Source organism: Antrostomus carolinensis, unplaced genomic scaffold (genome assembly GCF_000700745.2).
Source record: "Antrostomus carolinensis isolate BGI_N321 unplaced genomic scaffold, ASM70074v2 scaffold18063, whole genome shotgun sequence".
Lineage (NCBI taxonomy): Eukaryota > Metazoa > Chordata > Aves > Caprimulgiformes > Caprimulgidae > Antrostomus > Antrostomus carolinensis.
In genome coordinates, this window is record NW_010303392.1 from 2,225 (window position 1) to 27,338 (window position 25,114).

The following is a 25,114-nucleotide window of genomic DNA, read 5'->3' on the forward strand; positions in this document are numbered from 1 at the left end:
TCAATATATCAAATTATCTTTTTATCAATTTTAACCTCTAAAGAGTTAGCCATTTTACAGATTTATCACCATCTTGCTTTTACTTTCCTTCACCCCCAACCTACCATGCCAATATTATGGGGTTCCTTCCATCTCCCTCACCCCCTAGCCCCAATGCAATCTGAAGAGTAGATCAGTATAGACAATTAACATTCTCACTCTAAAATAATATCAAAGAATATAAAATAATTTTAAAGTAGAAGTTTACTTGCTGACCTGTAGGAAGGGTGAGGATACAATGAACTGAACCAAGTTTTAAATTCACACGCTCCTTTTGAAAGGTCACGTCTTTTCTTTTTGGAATTATTTCTCCTTTCATACTTAAGCTTTTCTCCTTCAGACAAGTCAGGTGACTAGATTAAGCTACAATCTTAGTTGCTGACAAACATCTTCAAAACTCCAAAGCAGGAGCAAATTGTAGCATAGATATAATAAATGCTAAGGTCTGGAGATCCATGTACTTGCATCACTGTTACTTAGTGATCATGCAAATAAGATTTGTAATGTAAGGAAGGAAATTGCATTAGGATCATGAGTAAACTGAACAATATTCCTATACTTTGAACAAATTTTACATCTCGACATCTAATAATGCCTTTCATGTGTTGCATGGCACTGTATGTTTAACTGATAACTGCCCTCTCCCTCAAAAGCATACCTTTGTCCAGTAAATTTTAATAAAAAGACTAAAGCTTTGATTTTTCTGATGGAACATGAAGTTGTATACATTGATTCTCACATCCCACCTCTTGTTTCTTATATTAAGATTTCTCTTGAAGTGGTCAGTCCACTGGCATCTATTTCAAATTGAGTGTTCACACTCAGGTTTGAATAAATGTGACTTTATAAGCTGTTGAAAGAATTATTTTGTCAAACAGATGCTAGTGAGTTTCAAAAGGTTTCACAAGTCAGCTTTCACTTTTAAAATTAAATCCTTTTAATTTTATTTTTAAATACTCTGAGCAATCCAAGATCCCCTTATATAAATAATTCTTGTTGTTAACCAAAGACCAGGATTAGCATATAACTACTGCGACCGCTATGTTACAACAAAAGCATATTTACTGACAGCAATGAAATAAAAATATTAGTACCTTGATTGTTAAAAAGAATTACTTAAATTTTCCCCTCCTTCAACTTCACAGTTAATCCCTCCTAAAACTATTTAATCTCTTGCTACTAAAACACTCTCAATTCAGTGTCTATAATAAACCAAACATTCTTTCAGATTCTGCAAGTGTTGAGAAAATGGTTAAACAGGAGTGTGAAAGGTGTAACATTTTTTTGATGGCTATAATTTAAATTAACTCGGGAAACACAGAATTGGATATCTCTGGGGTTCTTCCTTTTTGCGGGGAGGGGGTGTGTGTGGGGCGGGTATTTCAGATTTCTTATTGAGGAAAAAAAAAAAATATCACAAAACAGCTGGGCTTGGAAGATACCTCTTGAGATTGCACAGTTAAACCACAGTCAGCTACAGCAGGTTGTCCAGGACCACACTGACTCAGGTTGTTCATGTCTACAAGGATGGAGATTCCACAATCTGAGTGTTTTTAAGAGTGCTGGGAAGAGGGGTGAATGTTATTTGTTTCTTTTAAAAGTTCATTTAAGTAGTTTTAAGTAGTTGGCTTACTGTAATTCTGTAGAGAGTGCCTGGTAGTAGTAAACTTAATGAATATAGGGTCCTTTTAAGAGGAAAAAGTCTGAATAAAGTGCAGTTAAAGTTCCCATTGAAAGAGATTGTAAAAATTCCTCTGAACAGTTAACACCAAAATGGACCAAGCTCAAGTTAGTAAAGCAGCTCATTGTATTTCCAAAATAAAACATTTCAGTGTGTGAAGACTTAATAGATGGGACAGAAATTCAATGAAAATAATCAAAGTTTAAAACTCCCTAAAAAAGCCCATAGTCAAGTGGAATTGATAGCACCACCTTCTGAAGAACCACATACACCCATTATCAATTCCAGAAGTTCTCATCTCTTTCTCTTCCTTTTTTTTTTTTTAAAAAAAAAAAAAAGAGCATTAGATGGCTCTAAAAAACATAAGCAAAACATAAGCATATTAATATGTTTTTACATGAAACAGTTTGATTTTATTATCATTTTCTGCTACTGTCCTTTACAATAGTTACTAGGTTGAGAGAGATCTACATTGGGGAAGGATATAAGGAAGCAACTGAGCATGCTGAGGGAGGGAGGGTATGACACAAAGGACTGAGAAAGTTTCAGAAAAGAGGCTACAGCTCAAGCAAGAAACTGAGAAAACAGTTGCAAGGACTAAACACCCATCCGCGCCTTTAATTTTTTTTTTTTTATTTTATTTTATTTTTTAAAAAAAAAGCTTCTGAAGAGCCAGAGAAACATATGATGAGCCTGAAAACAATGGAGTAACCGAAGGAACGCAAGGACCCAGGCCCAACCTACCTGCTTGGAGTTCCAATTAACAAGCTAGCATTCCATGCCTTATATTCCCTAAAACTTGGCTTTTGAGACAGCAAAAACTTCTGGAAGCTCACTGTAAGGAAAGGACTAGGAAGATCTCAACAGTTTGGCCAACTTGTGTGCTCAATAATGAAACTCGAGAGCTTTACAGAAACAAAATCTTGAAGGTATAGGAAATCAGTTTGTAGACAGACAGTAAGGGGCAGGGAGGGGAAAGCCAAAAGCTTTGTAGAAGCTCTTTCATTTTGCATTGCAGCACCTGATTACTGAAATTAATCACTGCAGATTGTCTGAAAATGCACTCTACTCCAACAACAACTCATTCCTACAGATCACCTAAACCAGATGTAATTCTGCTGTTCTTATGCTGGATATATACTTAAAGACTAGCCAAGAGATCTTCCTCATCCCTTAGCTCACTCAAGACAGCACTTAGAAAATGCACCAGCTTAAGGAAAAGGGCAGAAAGGGAACAGGACAAGAAAGTTGCCAAAGTCAGATAGCAAAGCCTAGGTACAGCCAACAGCATTTGCAGCTGGAGAGAACACAGCAATCCAAAAGGCTGGATAAAAAACAGGAGCAAAGACAGAAGAATTCATGGTAAAATGGAAAACTTGGAGGAAAGCACAGGACAAGCATTGGAAATCTACTGGCCCTGAACAACTATCTTCTTTTAAGCAAGAAATGGAATTCCTCTCATGTCCCCTTGAGTGCTTGATCCAAGTGGCAAAGGTCATTCATTACTTCTTCAGCTGCAAGCTTTAATGCCATCTACCAGTTCAAATTCAGCTAGCAACCCAAACTGCAAAGATATGCATTTCAAAATAAACAAAAATTTTCTATACAAAGCTACTGCTTCTTCAGATTATTTCAAATAGGAAGCTACTTCATTGTTCCTTATCACATATAAAGTGAGAAAATAAAATACCTACTGTTCACAGTTCAAGTCAGAAAGTTTATAAATAAGAATGAGGAAGTACAGAACTGAATCAAGCAGAAGAGTCAGAAACGTGTCATCAGAATTGCTTTAAGCACCAATTCTCCACCTCAGAAAAGGAACATCGTACCGCCTAAACATGCACTGAGAGTAGACTAAACTGAAATCTGTTTTCAACTATGAATTGAGAGGCAGTACACGTACAACTATCCCCTACATGACACCAAGCTGAAGGAAACACTGGGCTGTAGAAAGCTCTTCTTCAGTATGCCAGTGCTCCAATAATTTTTTCCATACAGTCAGTGACACAAGGCAAACCGACAGCATATAACAGTATTTTAGAAGCAACAGCATTTAAAATCATAGCACAAATAATTGCATGTAAAAATTTATTGTCTTTATTTTTAAACACCATCTTGAAATACATACAACCTAGAGTTTTAATTTAGTTAATGTTTGAGCAGAGCTTTCTAGAAAGTAGGTGATATCACAGAATTAAAGATTGTACCACATTTTTTCCATCATAACAAACCAGATTAATAGCCATGTGCATACAACAGCAACAAAATTATGTCTGCAGATACTCTAAAATTTCTGTGTTTGGCAGCTTACTTTCAAATATCTTAAGCTTTCTCATTTTGGAGAGGTCATTGGTACAGGTTAAGAGTACTTTTATAGAATCCCCCAGCCCTTAAGTATAAAGTATAAAAATTTCACAATTGCTCCACTTACTGGATAGATCTATGCAAAAATATTGCCATTATTGAGTTCGTACCTATAGCTACTATCTAGTACAAAATTAAATAAAGAAACCAGAAATCATTTTTCCAAGTGAAGCAAGTTGGAAAGAGCAAATTTTCATGAGTATTTGCAAGGACACTTTACATCTTATTCGAGAGCCTGACAGCAAGAGCTCTTAGTTTACTGAGCACTGAACTAAAATCTGTTTGCTCATATAGTGCTTGACCCAGACAGTTGCTTATGTATGTGCCTAGTGTTAAGAATGGAATTTGTCTCAATGAAGTTTGTAAGATTATTCATACCATTAAGAGCTAGGCGTATACTTTAAATGCACTTAAACACCTTGCTAAACTGAATGCTAACAGTCTTCAGGAAGAGAAACTGCAAGAAAAATATTGTATCAGAAGTCGCTTTTGCTTAATGAGATGGCACTCTTCCAGTGGAGTAACTACATACTGAAATATGGACTTATATCAAAATTCCTTTGATATAAGCTTGTGACATACAATGCTTTCTAAAACCAGCGTGCTGTTCCTCCTGGAGAATTCTTTAAGCTACGGTGATAGAACCAAAATCATATACACGCACATGATAGGTGAATAATATTTTCTATTTTTAAAGTGCAGATTTTAATTTACATTATAAGTTACAACATTCCAGAGTAAGCATTTCCAGGCAACAATAGCCTATTTCTTTCATACATATTCATTCTTACGTTGCTCCAGTGCAGTATTTTCTAATACTGAACAGACAGGGATGAAATTATAGTAGCTACATTGTCTAGATTTCTTTCTTAATTTAGAGGGAATGTTGTCTAAATTAGGAGTTTTAAATTAGTTTCAATCAATAACAAGTACTGTATTTTGCAAAACTCCAGAACCACAACTTGTCTGTAAACCATAGAGTGCAAACTGGATAACTACTTCAGAATTCATTTACAAGAACTCCTGACATGAAAAAGGGCAGAACAGGGTATTTCAGTGGGAAAATATTTTAGCAAAAGTTGTAACTTTTAAACTTAAATGCATATTTTACAATAATTAAATCCACAGTTTTAGAAAGAGTCATAGCTTCTTAAAATAAAGTGTTTATGGCTGTTAACTCTGAAGGAAGACCTCAGATATTTTATCTTTACTTTCTACACAATGTTTCCATGTTGCTTCTGATCAATTTTAGGGATAAAATTGCATACCAAATGTCAAACCCGACAAACCCTGTCATCATCAAGATAGTGTTTGTGGTTTCTTCAATTGCAGTGATGCTTGTTTCACCAACTTTTGTTGTTTTCTTGCTGCCTGGGCTTCCTGAATGGCACAACAAACCCTCTGTAAAGCAACGAATTTAAAGAAAGAAAATTAAAGCACGCAATCTGCAGTTTTCTTCTGTAAGATGCTACTAAAAATAGCTAATTCAACAAATATTAAAACCTACATATGTACTGGCTAGTTTATGAGCCTTAAGTTAGATGCATAGCTTCTGATTCACATGCATAATATTCAACCCAGAAAAAGCTTCAGTGATGTTAATCACACTTAACTAGATAAACTTTCCTCAGGCAGCACCCCAATACAAGTGATCTAATGTTAAACAGATAAGCAAATGACATTTCCAATACTATATGCTCTGGAGGCTAAGTCAGGCCATTTATAGATCCAGCATTAAACTCACGTCCAGTCAACCTACACAACTGGGAACTACAGCCTGTACTCTTAGCACACATACCCTGTAAAACAGCAGTTAGCATTTAAATAGCCATTTCACATAAGTAATATTCACTAATACAAATGTAAGGATGCATTCCTTCTGTCTTTACTGAATTTTCAATATTATGGGATCAAAGGTCTCTTAAATATACTGATCAAGTATTGCAACATACTAGATCCATTAATTGGTACATGTCAACTCTTGACATCTCCTGTTCCTGTTATTTCACATTTTTCTTAGCAAACATTTAAATGCTGTAAGAATAAGGTCTTTTGAGGAAAATTTAGTATCAGATCAAGTTAAGCAACTTTTTTTCTTCTAAAATAGATAGAAAAAAGTATTGAGAGCCTACAAATACTAGATTCAGTCTGAGATGAAGAGCCTCAAAAGAGGACTATGTTCAGGCCAAACAATGACGTGGTTTGCAATATCATCTGGAAATTCATTATAATTAAAAGAAGATCTAAGTGACAGCAGACACTTTTGAAAATATTTAAAAAGAAAAACACTCTCAAACTGGATAGTTAGTTGAAAACCACAGAAGTATAAATTAAAGTAGAATCTCACAATGATTCTAAAATTAGAAACAACTTAAGTGAACAAAACAATACAACTAAACCAGCCATTTTTATTTAATTCCTGAATCCAACTAATCTAATAGTTTAAAAAAATCTCCCCATCTCAACTATCTAAAACAAAACATACTGTACACTACGCACAAAACGTGTATACATAACATTAACATAGCGACATATCTCTAGTCTGAGACAATTAAGGTCAGTGTGATATGTGTAAATGTCTAGGGAAAAAAACCAACCAAACAAAACACTGGGGTAGCTGGGGTGGTCAGTCTGATTTTACCTGAGCATTTAGTGAAAGCTGAAGTGTTTGAAATGCTTGTGAGGACTTTTTTATCCATGATTTCAATGAAAGCAAAACTCATTTATACAATGAATATTAAAATAAAGAGTAAGCTAAGCTAGATGGACAAATAACATGTATCATGTGTACCTGGAAGTATTTCAAACATTTATGGATTGCTGTCAACCCATGGAAGCTGGGGAAAGACTGAAAGGAAAAAAAAAAGGGGGACAAACAAAACCTTTGCAAAACCTTTGTGTAGTTTTTTTGTGTCTTCCTATCAAATTGGTATAGTTTTACACATGAGATCTATGCCAAGAAGGGAGAGGCAAAATGAAGAGCAAAACTGATAAACTCAAGAAACAGAAATCCAAGGAAGGTAAATGGGTAGTGTTGCACCTTAGGACAAAAAAAAAAAAAAAAAAAAAAAAAATTTCAATGTATACATACCAGCATAAACACTAGTAAAGGAACATGTAGTTAGGCAATAACAGAAAAAAAAAAAAAAAAAAGATAATTAAATGCAAAGAAGTACCCTTCTAGCATAGCCTGCATGTTTTGTCCAATGTTCCAGCTTTGGCCATGACACTCAGATACAGACAAACTAAAGGCAGTTTAAATTAGTTAACAAAATAATTTAAATTAGTTAACAAAAAGTGTGATTTAGAAGACATGCTGTAAGAAAAAGCCGAAGGAACTTTTTCTTTAGAAAAGAGACAGTAAAGAAGTAATATAGACTCTTCCAGTAGATAAAAAAGTGCCTCAAAATGATAGCAATTTTTTTTTTTCCCTTCCCAGTGTAACCTATTCTTTTAGAAGGCTTGATCAATTTAATAGAAGCAATTTAGCCACTATTCTGACTTTAGCTGCTGACTTGCCATTTACTGGAGTTAAAATTTCAGGTGTGCTTCCAAGGTGCTGTGGATCTAATTGATTTCACTTTTGGTATCAGGGAGAACTCCTCCTCTCTCATCATCTGATACAAAACTACAGTAAGATGCATGGTTTCCTAGGTAAATTTTTCTACTGTTGAAGTACCCTGTGATTTATACAAAATTGTTAGTTCAGCTTAGGTGAGTTAGCTATGACACCCAACCATCCACAGAACGAAAGCTCCCAAAATAAATCAGCCTCTCCAGCATCAATATGAACAAACATTTAGAGATAAATCGTAGAGAACCATGTGCAGGGAGGGTGGGAATTGAGAGGGGGGAGGAATCTAAGTAAACCTTTTCATACAAGGTACACTTATTGGGTTAGTCCAGTGATCTGGAAATAATTAGGAGGTAGTAGAATTCCCAAGTACGTTGAATCCTGGAGACTATAATGAACTTCACCTAGTACTTTAGGTATACGAATTATTTTCCTTTAATAAGTTTTAATATATGTAAGTTTTATATAACAAAACACAAAGATTATGCAACTTCAACCTTAAATTATTGTTGCACATACTCTCTTGAATGCTTTATACTATTTTGTCTTGTTATTCTCCTGGTTAAATTCATTTTTCAACATGAGTACAGTAAATGGTCCTCAGGCTCAGCAGCCTATTCTATAACGGGTCTCGGAACATGGCTATCTTTTTTTACATGCTGAGTTTCAACAACTGTTAACAATGTCTAAGGAAGGAAGATGAAAGAAAAAAAAAAAAAAAAGAATATACCCTTGCTGTAGTTTCATTCCAAAGTTGAACCATCTTTACACATTCATGACCTGTACTGTCCTTCCTTTGGAACATCTTCTGATCCTATTGCAGAGGGGAACAAAAATGTACTTCAGGTGACTCACAAAAAAAGAACGCAGAAACTGGTACTTAAATGGCTTGAATGTCAACTTCGGGTTAGATTTCAATGTGGCCTCTGTCCAATCCAACTCATACTTTCAAGTAAATCCTGTCTCATAGTCCCAAAGTTAGCAGCCAGAACCATAAGTAAGTTAAGAGCACGTTTGGACCTCTAAATAGTGTTAAATAAAAAAAGTTTATGTTTTTCTTACCAAAACAGTTATTTTCAAAACATTTGCTTCATAGGAGGGACAGTGTGTAAAGTCTTCAAATAAGTAATCCCACTCTGTTGTTAAATGGCCTAAGAATTCCACTTCTTTTACATATATTACTCTCCTGTTCAGAAGAAAAAAGTAAATACTCAATTACTCCCTGGGACTAGAACTTTGCCAGAAAAAAAAAAAAAAAGAAAAAGGAAAAAAAAAAAAGAAGAAAAGAAATTTGTTTGAGAAGGCATTTTCTGTGTGGATTAAACGTACCCACTCAATCACAGTGGAACCATATTTCCTTAACATATATTCTCAGATAATCACTTTGTCCTTAAGACTCATAGATGATCTATGATATCACACAGTATGTGCAGGCCAACTTAATTAATACCCACTCAGCTCTCCAAATCCAAACCTTTTACTAGAATTGGATGCTAGAGGGTCATCAGTTCCTTCAAACCCACTCTTCAATGCCAGCCCCTACCAGACAAAGGCAGTCAAATGGCTACATACTAGCTACCCAGTGACACAACTACTACTAACAGATGATCAGTTGCTACAGTTTACAGTTGGTCACATTTGGGGTGTGGAGATCATAATCCATGAGTTCCTTTTCATTATCTAGATGTATTAAGAAAGTTTTGAGTCCTCAAACTGCATATCTAAGACTAGTAACAACTTGAATTCTGAATATTGTTTGATGAGTTTAACATTAATTTTCATAATCATACAAAACCCCAAAACTATTTAGAGTATCCTTTCATTAACAAGACTGTAAACACATGCGCTATCAAAACATTGGTTAGACTGGAAACATTTATCATAAGCTAATTTGAAAAATTAGAAACAAACAAACAAAAAAATATTTCCCTCCGGTATGATGAAAGAGTCACTGACCTCAGCAAACTGTCTTCCTAAATTACTGTGTAGTATCAACATCACTACCATATTACATTTTCCATAAAAGAAACAAAAAATTATTTTAAAAAAATCAATAAGAAAATGGATAAGGAAAATATATAGATAGAGAACAGCAATCAGTTTAGACTTAGCCAGATGTTTAATCCTCAAGCTGAAACCAAGACAAGTCCTTAGAAAGCTTCAAAACTTAATACCTATTGGTAACAATAAGGTTTGCTCTTCTGCTTCTTGGAAGTGCACAGTGGTATTGATAACTCTCTTTTTCCAGCTTTCTAATGTGCAGTTTCTGAAACAGAAATAGAAAATAATTTTGGGGCTGTAAAAAGAAAACTCTAAGTAGTGTTTTTTTTAAATGTTACCTCACTGAATTGGTTCTTTAAAGGCAGGCTCTCAGAGTGTTCTCACCCCTGAAGCTGATTCACTGAAAGGTCTGATCTGTTCCGCTCAAAAAGTGGAACATTGATACTGCAGTATCAGACTATTTCTTCAGCTTTAATTTCCCTTCTGTGCTAATAGCTTTTTCATAACGTTTATTCTGTTACATCTCATGCTGCAGACTTGATTCAAGATTGAAAATCCTGCAACAGTGCCTTTAAAAGGCAGTAGCACATGATCCAGACTCCTTGAAATAAATTATCAAGTTACAAATACTCAGTGCACCTCAAGACCAGACTTCTGCAGCACTGAATGGACATGCCTATTCAACGCTCAAAATAAGAAGGTATATGAAAGTGTAGATAAAATTACTCTTCACATTTCTGTTAGACAGCTAGAACTCAAGTGACAAACTATGAATATAGAGGTTAAAAAAGTTCTGAAATAAAGTACTGAAGTGCTTCCTAGCTATTATTTTTTTCAGTTCTTCATTGATATTTTGATTACATATTTTTCAGATTCCCTATTCCGTGCATGCTGTTTAACTGAATTATAATATTTTCTAGTGCATGTCACCAGATTTACAATACCTCATCAGTAACAAAGAGCAGCACGGAAGAGAGTCTCACAGTCAGCCCTAAATCAAGCTCTCAATAACACTAGCTTAAAGGCAACAAGATTCACAGAGCGACACATGAAAGCATTTGAGGGAAATGGATACACATCAAAACATAATATAGAAAAAAGATAAGACTGTGAAATAAATAATGTACTACCAATGGGAACCCAACATCAAACTGGGTACGAGAATAAATTTGTACCAACTACTGGTTCTCCTGCTTGAATTTGTCAGAGAGCAGGCAATCTGTTTCTGTCCACTCTACTTTGCCAGCTGCTCAATTAACTAATATAACACATTAACTGTGTGTTACAGGTAAACATACTTGGGTTACTAGTTTGAATGAATGTTAGTTTTCCGGACAGAAGTGGTCTACTAGAATTAAATACATGTTTTCTGTTAGTAGCTGTAAGGTTGATAGAATTCACATTCTGACTGTAACGGTCATGTACATGGTAAATGTATAATTGCTGCTAAAAACCCCATCTGTACACAGGTTGTATTAAATGCAGAGATAATGAGTTCTCTGGGTAGCAAATCTACTGTAGTATCAGTGTCGTATCACACACATCTTATCTGAAACCAACTACACACAGAACACTCCGGAGGGAATCCCCTCAAATACCCACGCCTACCATAAGCCATACATTGTTACATTGAAAGATGAAAACTCTTAGCATGAAAAAACTGAAACAAGGAATATACACATCAGGTTTAGAGCTAGATCTGCATTTATTTTGGACTGCAAAGCTAAGTATAGTTGTAATATGCAATATATGCATTCCTGTACTTCAGTCATCTCATGTCTCTGAACCTGCAAATCAAAGTGCCATAAAGTTGGAATTCTGTGAAGTTATTCATAAGCAACTAGACAATGTTTAGAAGCCAGCAATAATGGTAATAGTAGAACAGTTGGATTATATAGTCTCAGTCGTGGAAACAAGCGTCAGAAGGAGAATGTGCATACCCAGGACTTTGCCCCAAGACTCTAGATTCCATTTATACTCAAGAAGCTTCTAACAAACACAGGGAACCAGCATGGTAGTCACAAAAGCCTGCTCAGGATAACTAACCTAGTTATGTTTTCTGACAACCATGAGCTCTTTATATTTAAAAATCACAATGGCCACCAATAGAGGATTTTACAGGAACTCTAAATTACTACAGTCTTCCTAGGTCACAAAATAAAACTTACCGTTTATTGCTAAGATCAAGAGCTTTCAACTATCACCATAGAGAAATCAGCTGAGATGCTGAAATATAACCTGTGGTACATGCATCTCAAACATCTACTCTATCCTCTACCACTAAGAACATTAAATCACTGCAGAAAAATTTTACAAGATACACTTGCCACTTGTAAATAATGTTTAAATAGTAAAAATTAACAAAGACAGTTATATAGGCATAATGCCAATGTATGTTAGCTTTGTACTCTCTAAACCCCATACAACCGTCTTTTTAATCATACAATCTGTTTTAAAGGAAAATGTGCAGCTCCTGTGTAGGAACGTGAGGAAACATAAGGCAGAATGAAGGCCATACATGCTTTGCCTGGATGCAGAATGCATGGACCTCAAATCAACATTTAGCAAGTGCCTGCAACTGGATGCCCCAAAGTTAGTTTGATGCTCTTCATAGCAAAATAAGATGATCTCCAGTTCACTTTACAGCTGATACTGTGGAATTCAGCCTCTGTACAACAGTAAATTTCTCAAGCTGTTTCAAACTGGTGAGAACAAATTAAGGAGCAAAGACTAAAAATTCAGTATGTTTTTAGTAATCCCTTGTAAAGATACATTTTCTTCTGTATTTCCACAGCTAGAGCTATAAAACTGGTAAGCTGACAAGAGAAGCTAAACTTGACTCTGCATTTATCTGTCTGATCAACCACTCAGGCTAAGAACTCTATATAGCTTAAGTAAGGAAAATGGAAAAAAATCTTTTGTCAACTCAGCTTACATCAGAATTAAAATCAATTAAAAGAGGCTTTAACATTTATTTATATTTCCATTTTATTTTCATATATTTAAAAGCTCAACAAATGTCTTAAAGCATGATAATACATCACAACTTTCCCTAAAAATCCTTTAAGCTCAAAAATGGATTAATATGCAAGAGTTTAAATCAACAGCATAGTGTTTTCCTGGACTTGCTCCTTAGCAATGCAATGTTTTGAAAAACATTTTAATTCAGCATTTTCCAACAAACAAAAATATACAGTCCACATCTTCTATTAAAAAAATATCACTTTCTGACCATCTTAAAAATTTCTGAAACTGTAAAACATGCATGAAAGGGAAAAAAAAGGCAGAAAGACTGCTTATCTTAAAATCTCTTCAAAACATCAGAAGAAAGATGGCAGCATACAACTAAAAATCAAAATATGAACTCACATTTTAAACCTGAACCACAGCTATGTTAAAAACAGGTAAGAATTAAAGAAATACAAAACCCACTGCCATGTAAGACTGTAATTCAAAGGCTACAATCCATATTCTGAATCCTTTTGTTGAATATGCAGAAATGAGACATGCCGCATATTGAAACAGATTTATTCATAAGCATGTTCCTCTATTTCAGTTCAAAGCTTTGGAGAGAAGGTTCGTTTCTTGTAACTTCAAAAACAATCCCAACAGTATCTTTAGATTTTACATACAATATGTTACTGAAGTAAGAGTTCCCACTTAGCTCTGTGCCTAAGAGATCCAATATTTCTCGGAGCTATTCTCAATACACCTGGTAGACAAGCTCAACAGTGGTGGCATTATGTAAAAAGAGGGTTGCACTTGATGCAAATTACTCCACAATATGCACACTCTTAGAATTCATGCATCTTTATAAAAAACTTTTATTTTTATAAGAATGATGGAGCACTTTAAAGATGTTCAACTCTTTACATGGAAATGAAAGAACCACTGCAAATTTACACAGCAGAACAGTTGTGACTCAACCAGAAACAGAATCTGCAGTTTCTTGAAACCTAGCATAGTATTCTCTCTGCCACACGACACTGTCTCACCACCATGCCTCCATTATTCATGAGGTGTTCTGAATTCTTTACAAAGCTCCACGCTTTAACTGTGAAACAAAACAAAGTAACACCAGAGACACTGAACAATGTATGAATTGTGTGATGTCAGACCCTAAGTGCTGGGGTTAGGAGAGAGTCTCCTCACCAGAACAGGCAGCAATACCTGCAAACACAAAGGCAAAGACTAATAAAGCCAAAGGCATCCACGACCTGTCCTAGCAAAGCTAGAACAACTGCAAACACTCCTCACACAAAGGTTAAAACTCATGAGAACTTATTCCTTGGAAAACAATTCTCCTAGACTTGCCCTATTTGTTCTTTGATTTCTCCAGCTATACATACTATGCATTCATGATTAACAAGACATATCCTGCAGTACTAAGTCTCACTGCACAAGCTAGAGACATGGCCTGCAAAATGTCAAATGTGACCTTCCAGGTTTTTAACTGACTGAGTAGATCCCTATATAGCCCACATAAAACACATCCAGCACTTCTGGGAAAATGCACTGTGTAATGAAGTTTACACAAGTGAATCAATCTACTCCATCTGGCTACTATCCTCATTTTGTACAAAAAGAAGTTCCAAGGGGAAAAAAAGTAACTTGTCTTTTTAAGACTTGCATATATGTTCTTCCTAAGCTGAGCTCTAATGTCTACCAATGTGTGTACTTCCCATAAAAGTGAGTATTTAAGTGAAACATTTTTTTATCCAACCACTGGATAGTATTGAGGCATCCATTCCTTAAGGCAACCTTACAAGGTTTTAACCTTGTAGGTTTGTATTTATTTTAAAGGGACAGATACATTAAAGTTAGCTAAAATAGATGAGAGGGTGGGGATGCTGGTCAAAATACTTGTAACGTTGAGTCAGAACTGGATCCAAAAAGAAAGGGCACTAGTACTTATAAGTTGAATTATTTGCAATTAAATTTGTAAATGCATATAAAACTGACTTTCTGACTCATCTTCCTTGTTAACTATCCTATTTCCTCTAAAGATACCATCCCCTCTTGCTTGCAATTTACATTAGAAAACTCAACTTGTTGCATAATAAAAAAAAAAACAAAAAAAAAAACCAAAACAACAACAACAACAAAAAAAACCCAACAAAAAACCCCACCTGTATTCAGTTAACTGACTTCTGAAAGGAAGAAACTGTATTTAGGGAACTATCCAGAGGATTCATTCATAAGTAATTCTTATCTACACCATTTAGATCTAAGAAAAATACAATTTTAGATGTGCAGGAACTGCATAATATCCAGCGTTAATTGTGCTACCTTTTCCTTTTTGCTAGGTGGAAAAAATATAGTGCCATAAATTTTTTTTAAATCTCACTACATGAAGAAATTTGGTCTGATTTTATATCACAATGACTTAATTTAATTAGCCAAAATAAAAATTTGCTCAATTTTTTAAATGGTTCTAAATAAACTAACTATTGACCACTAGATTCTAAAAAGGCATCAGCAGCAGAGAGATGTTTCTTCTCAACAATTTTTCATGAATGCTAGGCAAACAATTTGCTCTGAGAACAGCTTATTGAGCTTAGCTTGTTAATTTATGAGATGTATTAGAAGTGAAATTTATGGCATCACCTAATTTAGAAATATGTATTTTTATATCTATCTCAATCTCTCTGTAAATTCATATTAACAGCTGAAAGTTTACATTTAAGTATGCTGAACAGCAAAGCCCCAGAAGATTCTGTGACTGAAACCAGAGTCAACTGAGCTGGCTATATTTTTTAATTGATAAAATTTCATAAAGAAGAAGTAGTACCAGTAACTTGAAGTGATAGTGGTTCATCAGATGTATAAATGACAGGCCTACGGCACATTACAGAAACCACAAATACAAGGGTTCTTTGCATTTCTATGGAAACAGTCTTTCTATATGATGAAATTATAAGCATTTTCACAGAAGAAAATTCCAGTTGATATCCCTATTTTAAATTTTGCACATCAAAATCTTGCTTCCTCCCTCTAAGAGAACACTAATAAACAAATGAACTCAGCATCTACCCTACCATGATGCTTTTTCCAAATGCCTTCTGTCTGTGCCATTCGTAAGGAGCTAAGCATCCTTAGAAAAACAAATATACAGGAAACAAATCCCCCCTGTCACTCACTCCTCTCATCTTACTGAAGATAGTTATTCAAGTTTGTTAGTTTGTTTTCATAGCCTGGACAATACGAAACACTGTTTTATTCAACTGCTACACAGAAAAGACATGGATGAAGGGGAGAGGACAAGTTAAACGCAATCATGCCCTTAATCTAAATACTTAAGGCAGATAAAAGATCATGACAGAAACAGAAAAGAAATATGGAAAATGTTTACTCCATTATTCCAGTTCTTGCTGCGTATGCCAAGAGAGAAAGAGAAAAAAGAAAAACGTTAGAAATATAATAAGAAATAAAGATTAAAACAACATCTTGAAGAAAGTAGCAAATACGCAAGTTTTGATCTAAAAATGTTAGTGTAGACAGTTATTTTACTCTAATTTTTTAGCAACAAAATTTGAAGTTTGAAGAATGTGAAGTCTTAAATACAAATTAACTGGATTCCAGTTATCTAGGACTTGAAAATAACTGTTATTTATCCTCCATGTTAGCCACATCCAGATATAGAAGCAGGCTAAATGTCCACACAATGCCTGCAACTACGACATTGCTATTGAGAATAACATAAGGAAATAGCAAAAGGTGGCATTTTGAGAATTCATGTAGTTTTTTCAACTGCTGATATCACCACCAAAAAAAAAAAACCAAACAGATATTTCAGTAGTTGCATTATATGCTAAACAATTCATGCTCTATTCATCCTATTTAAAAGTTGCTTAGTTTGTAAGCCAGTCTCAGCTTTGTTATTAAGCAAAATATTAGAATTGAGTATCAAAATGTTGTTTCCACATACTCAAATTTTAATCCTACTAATCTAAATCCTACTAATTCTTAATCCTACTACCTCCTTCCAGAGCATTAGATAAGCAGTTACAGAACATAACATGCAGAAGATCATTTAACAGCAATGCTGCAGTTTTCTTGTCACATTCAGCTTACTATAAGCACTGGGTCTTCTCTGCTATACAGGTTTGCCTTATGAAATAGGCTGGGGCAAATTTTTGCTAATGATGACGAGTGCCACAGATCCCTGGCAGCTTTTTTGTAACATAATCCTTTATGGAACCCTGTAGGTTAGAGAATTTTAACTGTATTTACAATGCAAGTCATACCTCAAATAAATCATAACCCTCGGCTTCCACCCTATCGTATGGCCGGATGATGCCATCTTCATGAATGAAACGGGGAGGACGGAGACTAGATACTTCTTCAGTCGCTTCTGCCACCCTGCCGTAAACAGTGGAACAGTGTTCTGGTAAGCTTACTACAATTCTGAGTTTCAACAATATATCTTCAAAAAGTCACCCTTTCACTTTCCACATATCCCAATTACATTTCCTGGGTCCCTACAAATGTAAATTGTAAAGACACACTGCCAGTAATAAATCCAAAGCAAGATTAGCCAATTAGACAGCTACAGAGTAACTTGGAGAAGTTTACTCCCAACCATGGATAACTTAAAGGTACTCACGTTTATTACAAGAAGCCCCTGATGTGCACTGCTAACCAAATTTCAAACTGGCAAGTTTTTCTCTGAAAATTTAAATGGTCTATTTTTTACAGCAAGTTTAAATGACATTTAGACATTTGCATTCAGCAGTACACAAACCTACCTCAAAAGTAAAATATACACACGGTCTTTCAATTACTTTCTGACCAAGGGAAGGATTCAAAAGAGAAAATGGAGTAGTTAGAGTCTATTTGAACTGCAACACTGCAAGATGTATTCTGGAGAAGCAGTTTCCATGGATCATCATAAAATAGATTCATATCTCAACCCCATATATCCTACTGCATATTGTATTTAACACAAATAATTGTGCATCATTACTGGACCACTTTAGCACCTGGTATCCAACACGTGGAGAGTACTTCAAAACTTCCTTTTGACATTTTACCTTTGAATTCCCTGGAAGGTACTGCTTGCCATATCTACGATGCCACCTGTTGGGCGGGCTACCACTCCTACCAGCCCCTTTCCAATTCCTTTAAAAAATCCGGCTGCACCTTCTTTTTTAGCCCCTTTAAAAGAAAGAGAACAGAAAAAGAAGTAGTATTAATGACCTACTTGAAGAAATTAGCCACAAAATTAAACCATTACTGCTCCAGTCTGCACTAGAGCTGTTTTGTATTGGAAACAGCCCACGGCAATCAATTATGTATGAATCCACTTACAAAAAAAGTTCTCTATGAAAAGTCACTCACTGCTTCTTTGCCTGTTCAGACATGTTGCTGTTCACTTAACACCTTACCAGCCTCCAAAGCCAGCACAACTGAGATGTTAACTAGATTCTCCTTCTCATACTTCCAGTCTAGAATGTAGGCCAATATAACAGTTTTTGTAGGTTGATAGTAATAACAAAATAATCTGAAGACTCTAAATACACAAGTATAATGGAAGTTAACTATTTCTATCTCAAAATTACGTGTTTCTGGTGATACATAACTATGGAAGAGCCAAGACAGTGTTTAGAGAGCACGTGTATTCATCTACCTCAAAGTATCTGCCAGTAACCTATAAAATACAACACAGTAACAATTAACTTCCAACATTTAAATAACTTTGACATGAATTTTAAAAAGAGGCATTTTATCTTGGATTTTTTCATCATCCATCATACTGATAAAGCGACAGTCTTCAAAAAAGATAAAAAACCCCACAAATACTGACCTCAGGCGTAAAACTTAAATTTGCATTTTAAGATTTCTCCAGTCTTTGGAGTTCCAAAACACGTTTGCAATTGGTGCTTTTTAATTTACTATTTTTAGTATCTTTACTCTGGTTTTAAACAATAAATTGGGTACTAGAGTAGGCCTAGCAAAATATGTCATGAAGACAACCATTTCTTAACTCATACAAAGGCTGAAAAGGTGGTAAGCCAACAACAGCTATAAATATATTCGAGTAAATCATCATATAAAGTCACATTTGAATTAGAAATATAAAAATAATCTTGCTATGTCTTAGCATCACCACACTTAGATTGATATTGCTTAAAATTATAAATTGTAAGTACTGGGAAATCATTTAAGCAGTGCAACCTTAGTACTCACCTTCTACAGGTTTAGTGATTATGCCTGTCACACCTCCAACAACACCCTAAAACAAAGAAGATAATCTCTTAGAAACCCTGTTTCTAAGTAGGAACATAGAACAACAACAACCAGTTGTTTCTTATGCTTCATTTTAAAACTTTATAATGAAGTTCAATATCAGAAACACTGTTTGGTTGGGGTTTTTTGGTTTTCATTGATTTGTGGGGTGGTTTTTGTTTGTTTTTTGGTTTTGTTTTTTTTTTTTTACTTTAAATTTTTAAGAAAATTATAACTGAGGAAAAGAAGGGGGGGAAAACTTAAAATGGCTGAAGAAACATTTATGCTGGCAAGAAAGACTAACATATCTTTTGTACAGTAATTAGTCTCGTAATAATTAAGAAAGTCACTATTTCACTTTCACTACTAACAGGAAGCTAACAGAATTTCCAGTCATGAGTGAGTCATACCAAGTATTCAAGATAAATTAATATCAAATAACTCTGGAAGACTAAACTTAAAGGCCACATAGTTTAATGACACTAAGCCAGAAGAATAAAAATCCACTGAGCTAACCTCCAAATTTTCAGCAAACAGTATCAGAAACAACTCCAGAATATTTATTACTTATAATTACTTAGAAATACGTTGACTGTTTATATTTTGAATGGAAAGTGATAGAATTTATTAGAAGACTTAATCTATATTCAGGTAATACACATCTATCCGTAGTTATTTACATGAGGTTTGTCTCATACTTAACACTTAAACTAGAAATAGATGTGATCCTCCAGCAACCAGAAACGGTTCCAAATTTAAGATTATTTAAAGAAATTACAGGGGTTGCACAGCTTCTATTTCAGAAAAATCTCTCCAACCTAATGTAGTACTTACTTCCATACACATTCTATTTGCTTTATGTCCACGTTCTTTTAAGTCAAGAAAACCTAGCAGTTTTTATTGGGCCTCAGCATATAGAAAGCCATTTCTACTATGCAGCACATGACCAGAGCTCATAATTCACAGTCCACTGACTGTAATGACAGAATTGACTGAAAGGTAAAATAAGGACTCAGATACTTTAATTAGATAACATATTTGTTGAATGCAAGTAACTATTTGTTTATTTATGTCATTCACAGGAGAAATTGGCATTACTGTCTACACTTTTCAATTCCTCAGGCTGGCCAAAAACATGACCTCAAACACTAAAGCTGATACACTATACTAAGTCTCCTGTAAGCTGACTGCCTGTTTATCTCTTCTGTTTAGTTCACAAACTGATAAAGATGATATCAAACTTGCTTGCATATAATTTTCAAACATGGATTAAGAATTGGCACATCATACCCTCAACTTCAAATTCATACCCGTAACAAGCCTTTTCCTCCTTTGGCCAGGCTGTCACCAAAGTCTTTTGGCTGCCGACCCATTTCCTCTCTCCGTTTCTGCTGAAATTCTTTATCCATAGTAATAGCAGCCAAGCCTTTTCCAACAGAACCAGTGATCCTAGACACCATCCCTGCTGCACCACCTGATGGAACAGGGCAGAAAGCAAAAGTTACTGTTCTTTCACAATTTAACAGCAGACAACTCACAAGAAGCCACAAAGTTCACAGCAATTTTCCATCACATTCAGTTTAGATATTACGAATTTACACAGAGCGACTACCACATGTCGTCCATGAGAAGGCTCTGGAATCTGGCCTGAAATCCATAAATATAGCAAAAGGTAACTCTTAAATCATTTCAGTACATGTTATATAGGATATTGGATGGAATAATATTTTCTCTAATTGCTGTAAGACATAGCTAAATAAAAATCTAAGGTAATTGCAATAGTAGCTGGTCCTAAGAACACTTCTCAGGCTTCTCTGGACATTTTAGGACCATTAGAATGGTCCTAAATAAAGTTATTTTCCTTATGCATCCACAGCATGTTACAAATTCAGTTACACATGCAATGTATTTCTCAGCTTGCTTGCTCAGTCTAGAAAACAGACATTTAGATGGTCTCAAATAAGGCATTAATGATCTGTATCACAAATACTGGCAACAGTATCTGATAGACTTCATTAAAAAATTACCATGTAGGTATTTTGAAAATGTAACTTACCCTTCAAAATAAGAAGAAAAAAACCTAAAGGCAGTTCATGAGTTAATCTAATTTATTAAAACAGTAACAATGATACATACCCACTGTGTGTCCAAGAAGACTTTTAACACCAATTACAAAACCTTCAGCAAATTCTTCAGGTCCTTGAACAGCACCCTAAAAATGAAGCTTATTATGAATAGCAGAAAACTATATATTTATGCATCTGTTTAAAGAAAAACTAGCAATTCCTTTACACAGATGAAAGGAAGGACATCGGAATATGTTATTTCTTTAAAGTTAACATTAAAAAAAAAAATCACTGCTTTCTTAACCATTCAGGCTGTAGAGTACAGAGACAACAAAACTACAACCCTATCAGTATATTCAGTCAGCCTACTATTCACACACAGTTGAAGAATCAGGAAGTCATACCTGGAACGGCTCATAGAAGAAAGCTTCAACTCCCTCAGACAAGCCTCTGATTAAGCCAAACGGATTTCCAAGAACATCTAACCCAAGTACAAGAACATACATCTGTTTCAGGAGCTATATAATTGGGGGGGGGGGCAGAAGAGGGGAAAGCAAAAACAAAAGCAGTGTTACTAGCTGTTGTTACACATAGTTCCATGTTAAAACTCAAGGCAGGTGAATTTTTTAATGTACTACCTAAGTAAGGTGTTAGAGTACTCAACTAAGTATTCCTACTACAATGAAGACAGGCTTAAGCAAAAGATGCATATGAATAACTATTTGAATGCTTTGGTGAAGAAAAATGTAAATAAAAAGAACAGAAGCAATCACTTCAAATTCTTAAAACACAATTTCAGGACACTTTTGTATTTACATTCTCAGAAGGTGCCACCAGATTCCTGCTTTAGTATCATGAAATAAAAAAAACCCAGAACAGTAGCTTTTAGAGGTATTAGCCTTTCCTATTTTCTGCATTCTGTAAGATACTCAAAATTTTACACAAAGGTTTGACTAAATAAACTTACTTGTTCACTATAATGTCTAACAACTCTCTTCATCAGTTGATCTCTCTTGTAGAACTGATACTTAATTTCAAAGAAAGCAAGTCTGAAAGACAAGTAATCGCATATTAGTTATAGACACCCTAGCCCCTAAATAGTTCTCTTTTTTCCTTCAGATAATCCTGAAGGTCTATTCTCTTAAAACAGAGTCCAAAGCCCATCTTCCCTCCATTCCTCCCTTTCCCCACAGGCTGTACACATTTATACTAGAGTCAGTCAGCAAAGTTTACCATGGACTCAACTATTAAATGTATAGTAGCTTTACTCAAAACATTTTAAAAAATAAAAATCATCTTTATTAGCTTACTTGAAAATAAGATCATCCACATCTGTTAGAGTAGCTCCAATACTTTTCAAGAGCAAATTGAGAGAACGAATGGCTATCATGTCTTCCCCCTTATCTGATGCTTCTCCACCAGAAGCCAGAGACAGACTCAAATGCAACTAGTAAGACAGAATTAGTAAAACAAGACAAATGAAGACAAAAAAGACACACACCAGACAGGTTGCATTGTGTACATAAAAACAAATCAGTGGTGAATAAGTGGTAAGTATTTTTACTCACTTTAAGGAAATGCACAATTTCAACAAACATGCTTGAACTTCACAGTGGTATTACTTTGATAACATGTATTTGTATTTATATTTACAGAGAAGTTTCATAGAAGTTTTACATAGAAGTTTAACTTTTGTTACATTTACATCTACAAACTTCTGTGAAAAATTAGAGAAATAACATGTTAAATAGGTGGAGCTTAATTCCCAGTATACTAGCTCATGTATTTTTGCAACTAGTCACTCTTTTGGGGAAATGCATGAACTTTAGAGAACGGTCTTTAACACTCTAAAATAGGATTATTTAGTGTTGATAAGACACTTTTTTTAAAAAAGAAATCCACACACTTTTCTGAAGGGTGGATAGAGCAACATAAAATTGTTTTCCTTTTCCCTTGATCATAACCATAACCAATAGTGCTCCCTTCTACTCACTTAAAAGAGGGCATAGCAGTTAATCTCTACAATTTAACTTTTTCAAGATTCACAATTTTCTTTTTATTCCAAAAGGCTACATAGCTGTTTTCACGGTCTTCCCACTATCCAGTCATTTAGAATATTGAGATGAAAGTAAGGTGAAAAAACCAGGAGAGAAAGAAGCCCTTTCCTGTACTTAACAGGCAGCATGTCTAGACATTACAAATGAAGATTCAAAAGAAACTTAAAATTATAACCATTTCTTCAACAACTTTAACAAGACTAGCTAAAGGATAATGTTAAAATATCATAACAGTGTCTTCCTGTAGTGATTTCCCTGGCTTCACATTCTTGTAAGTTTATAAGCACAATTATATTAAAAAAAAAAAAAAAAAAAAACAAACAAAAAACCAACAGAGAATCTAAGTCTACTCTAACAGATATGTAATGAAATAAGTTAAAAGATTAAAAAGGAGCCAGAACTTAATAATCTATATTGAGGTTTATGTCTGTCCTTTACACGTTCAGTGTAAATTCTTATTCAGTCTGATAGCCTTAGGAAAACTTTCAGAATTGATTCAGAATAATGTAAAATTACTGATTATCTTTCTTCCTTTGCCCTAAAAAAAAAAAAAAAAAAAAAAAAAATCTAACTGGTCCAAGAGAGGCATGAAGACAAGCCCATGAAAGTGTATTTTCTTACAATTTTTCATTTATTACTTATATACCTTCGGGCCAGCATTTTATCTAGCTTTCCTCATTATTACACCCATTGACTCTTCACATTTGGAAATGATTAAGGGTCTGTTTGTACTTGTGGGCAGCATCGCAGAATCACAGAATGGTAGGGGTTGGAAGGGACCTCTGGAGATGATCTAGCCCAACCCCACTGCCAAAGCAAGTACATCTAGAGCAGATTGCACAGGACCGCATCCAGGTGGATTTTGAATATCTCCAGAGAAGGAGACTCCACAACCTCGCTTGGCAGCCTGTTCCAGTGCTGTTACCCTCAAAGAAGTTTTTCGCCGTCTTCACATGGAGCTTCCCATGTTCATTTGTGCCCGTTGCCCCTTGTCCTGTCACTGAGCACACTGAAAAGAGTCTGGCCTAAGAAACCCTGGCAACTAATAAAGTTTTCCAAAAAAGTATTAGGTTCTAGAGAACATAAAAAAATCCCCATTAGGAAGACAGCACGAAGACCTCAATTACCAAGAACAGTGATCTGAGGATGTACTTACTATAAGGAATTAAGAGATCATTGATATCAAGTGTTTTATTAAAAGTATCTTTATTGCATACCTTAATTGGAGAAATATGGAAATGCTCAAAGAAGCTAAGCATTGACTGGTCTGTTAGGGAAGACTCCATTAGCTCAGTGTTAAGTGCATCCACATCTTGCTGAATTAATTTAGACTGGTTTTATTCAAAAAAGAAAAAAAGAAGTTTATCTCATCAACATGTAATATGTTTAAAAATATTATATATTAATATATTTTTAAAATATATACATATAAATAAAAAGCAGAAATAAGAATCATAGTCAAATATCATAAAACAGTTAACTAGTTAAATAGCCAACATCTTCAAAACTGGAAATAGACCAATTACTTTTGTATATCAGGTGACAACTGTATTCACACATTTCTTTAATCCAGGGCAAAAAAACAACAACAAAAGAAACAAACCAAAGCAAGAAAAAACCAACACAAAACCCACAAAAAACCAAACACAACCACCACATAACATTTTCTATGTTACTTTTCCATTTTATGCAACATCACTTGATATTCCCTTAAATTCCTCAATCACTTAAGGTGTCACTTCTAAATCAATTTAGAAATATTAGTAAGATAACTAACTTCATGAGGTTCTCTGTGTTTTATGTTTTTCCTCACAAAATTAGAATTTTTAAACGGTACATCCAAAGATATCATTTTCAAGAAAAGAGAAACTTGTAGGAATGACTCTCCTATGTACACTGGAATCAAACATGACCTTTCTGAATTTTATCCACTTATATAAGACAATTTAGAACCATGAAAATCTGTTCCTTTTGCTCTCTAAAGACAAAACACACTGTAGACCAGCATTTAGAAGTCCACTCTGTAAACCCTAACCTTGTTTCATCTACCACCCTTATCACTTTGTAGCCACAGTTGAAACAATTGTGTCATCAACTAATGAAA

The 25,114-nt window shown here is 34.7% G+C and overlaps 1 protein-coding gene across 1 annotated transcript in view; it reads right to left on the reverse strand.

The window, feature by feature from the left end:
• Positions 1–5,383: 5,383 nt before the first annotated feature.
• Positions 5,384–25,114, reverse strand: part of VPS13C (vacuolar protein sorting 13 homolog C) — a gene marked incomplete at its 5' end in the record, with an annotated part of 94,782 nt that continues 75,051 nt past the window's right edge. Inside the window, 13 exons of the mRNA XM_010164081.1 lie at positions 5,384–5,485; positions 8,389–8,472; positions 8,721–8,844; positions 9,833–9,924; positions 16,907–17,021; positions 17,693–17,816; positions 18,849–18,894; positions 20,198–20,361; positions 21,024–21,099; positions 21,358–21,471; positions 21,921–22,002; positions 22,264–22,400; positions 24,228–24,341. Coding sequence (XP_010162383.1) covers positions 5,384–5,485; positions 8,389–8,472; positions 8,721–8,844; positions 9,833–9,924; positions 16,907–17,021; positions 17,693–17,816; positions 18,849–18,894; positions 20,198–20,361; positions 21,024–21,099; positions 21,358–21,471; positions 21,921–22,002; positions 22,264–22,400; positions 24,228–24,341 — 1,374 coding nt within the window. The remainder of the gene's footprint in view (positions 5,486–8,388; positions 8,473–8,720; positions 8,845–9,832; positions 9,925–16,906; positions 17,022–17,692; positions 17,817–18,848; positions 18,895–20,197; positions 20,362–21,023; positions 21,100–21,357; positions 21,472–21,920; positions 22,003–22,263; positions 22,401–24,227; positions 24,342–25,114) is intronic.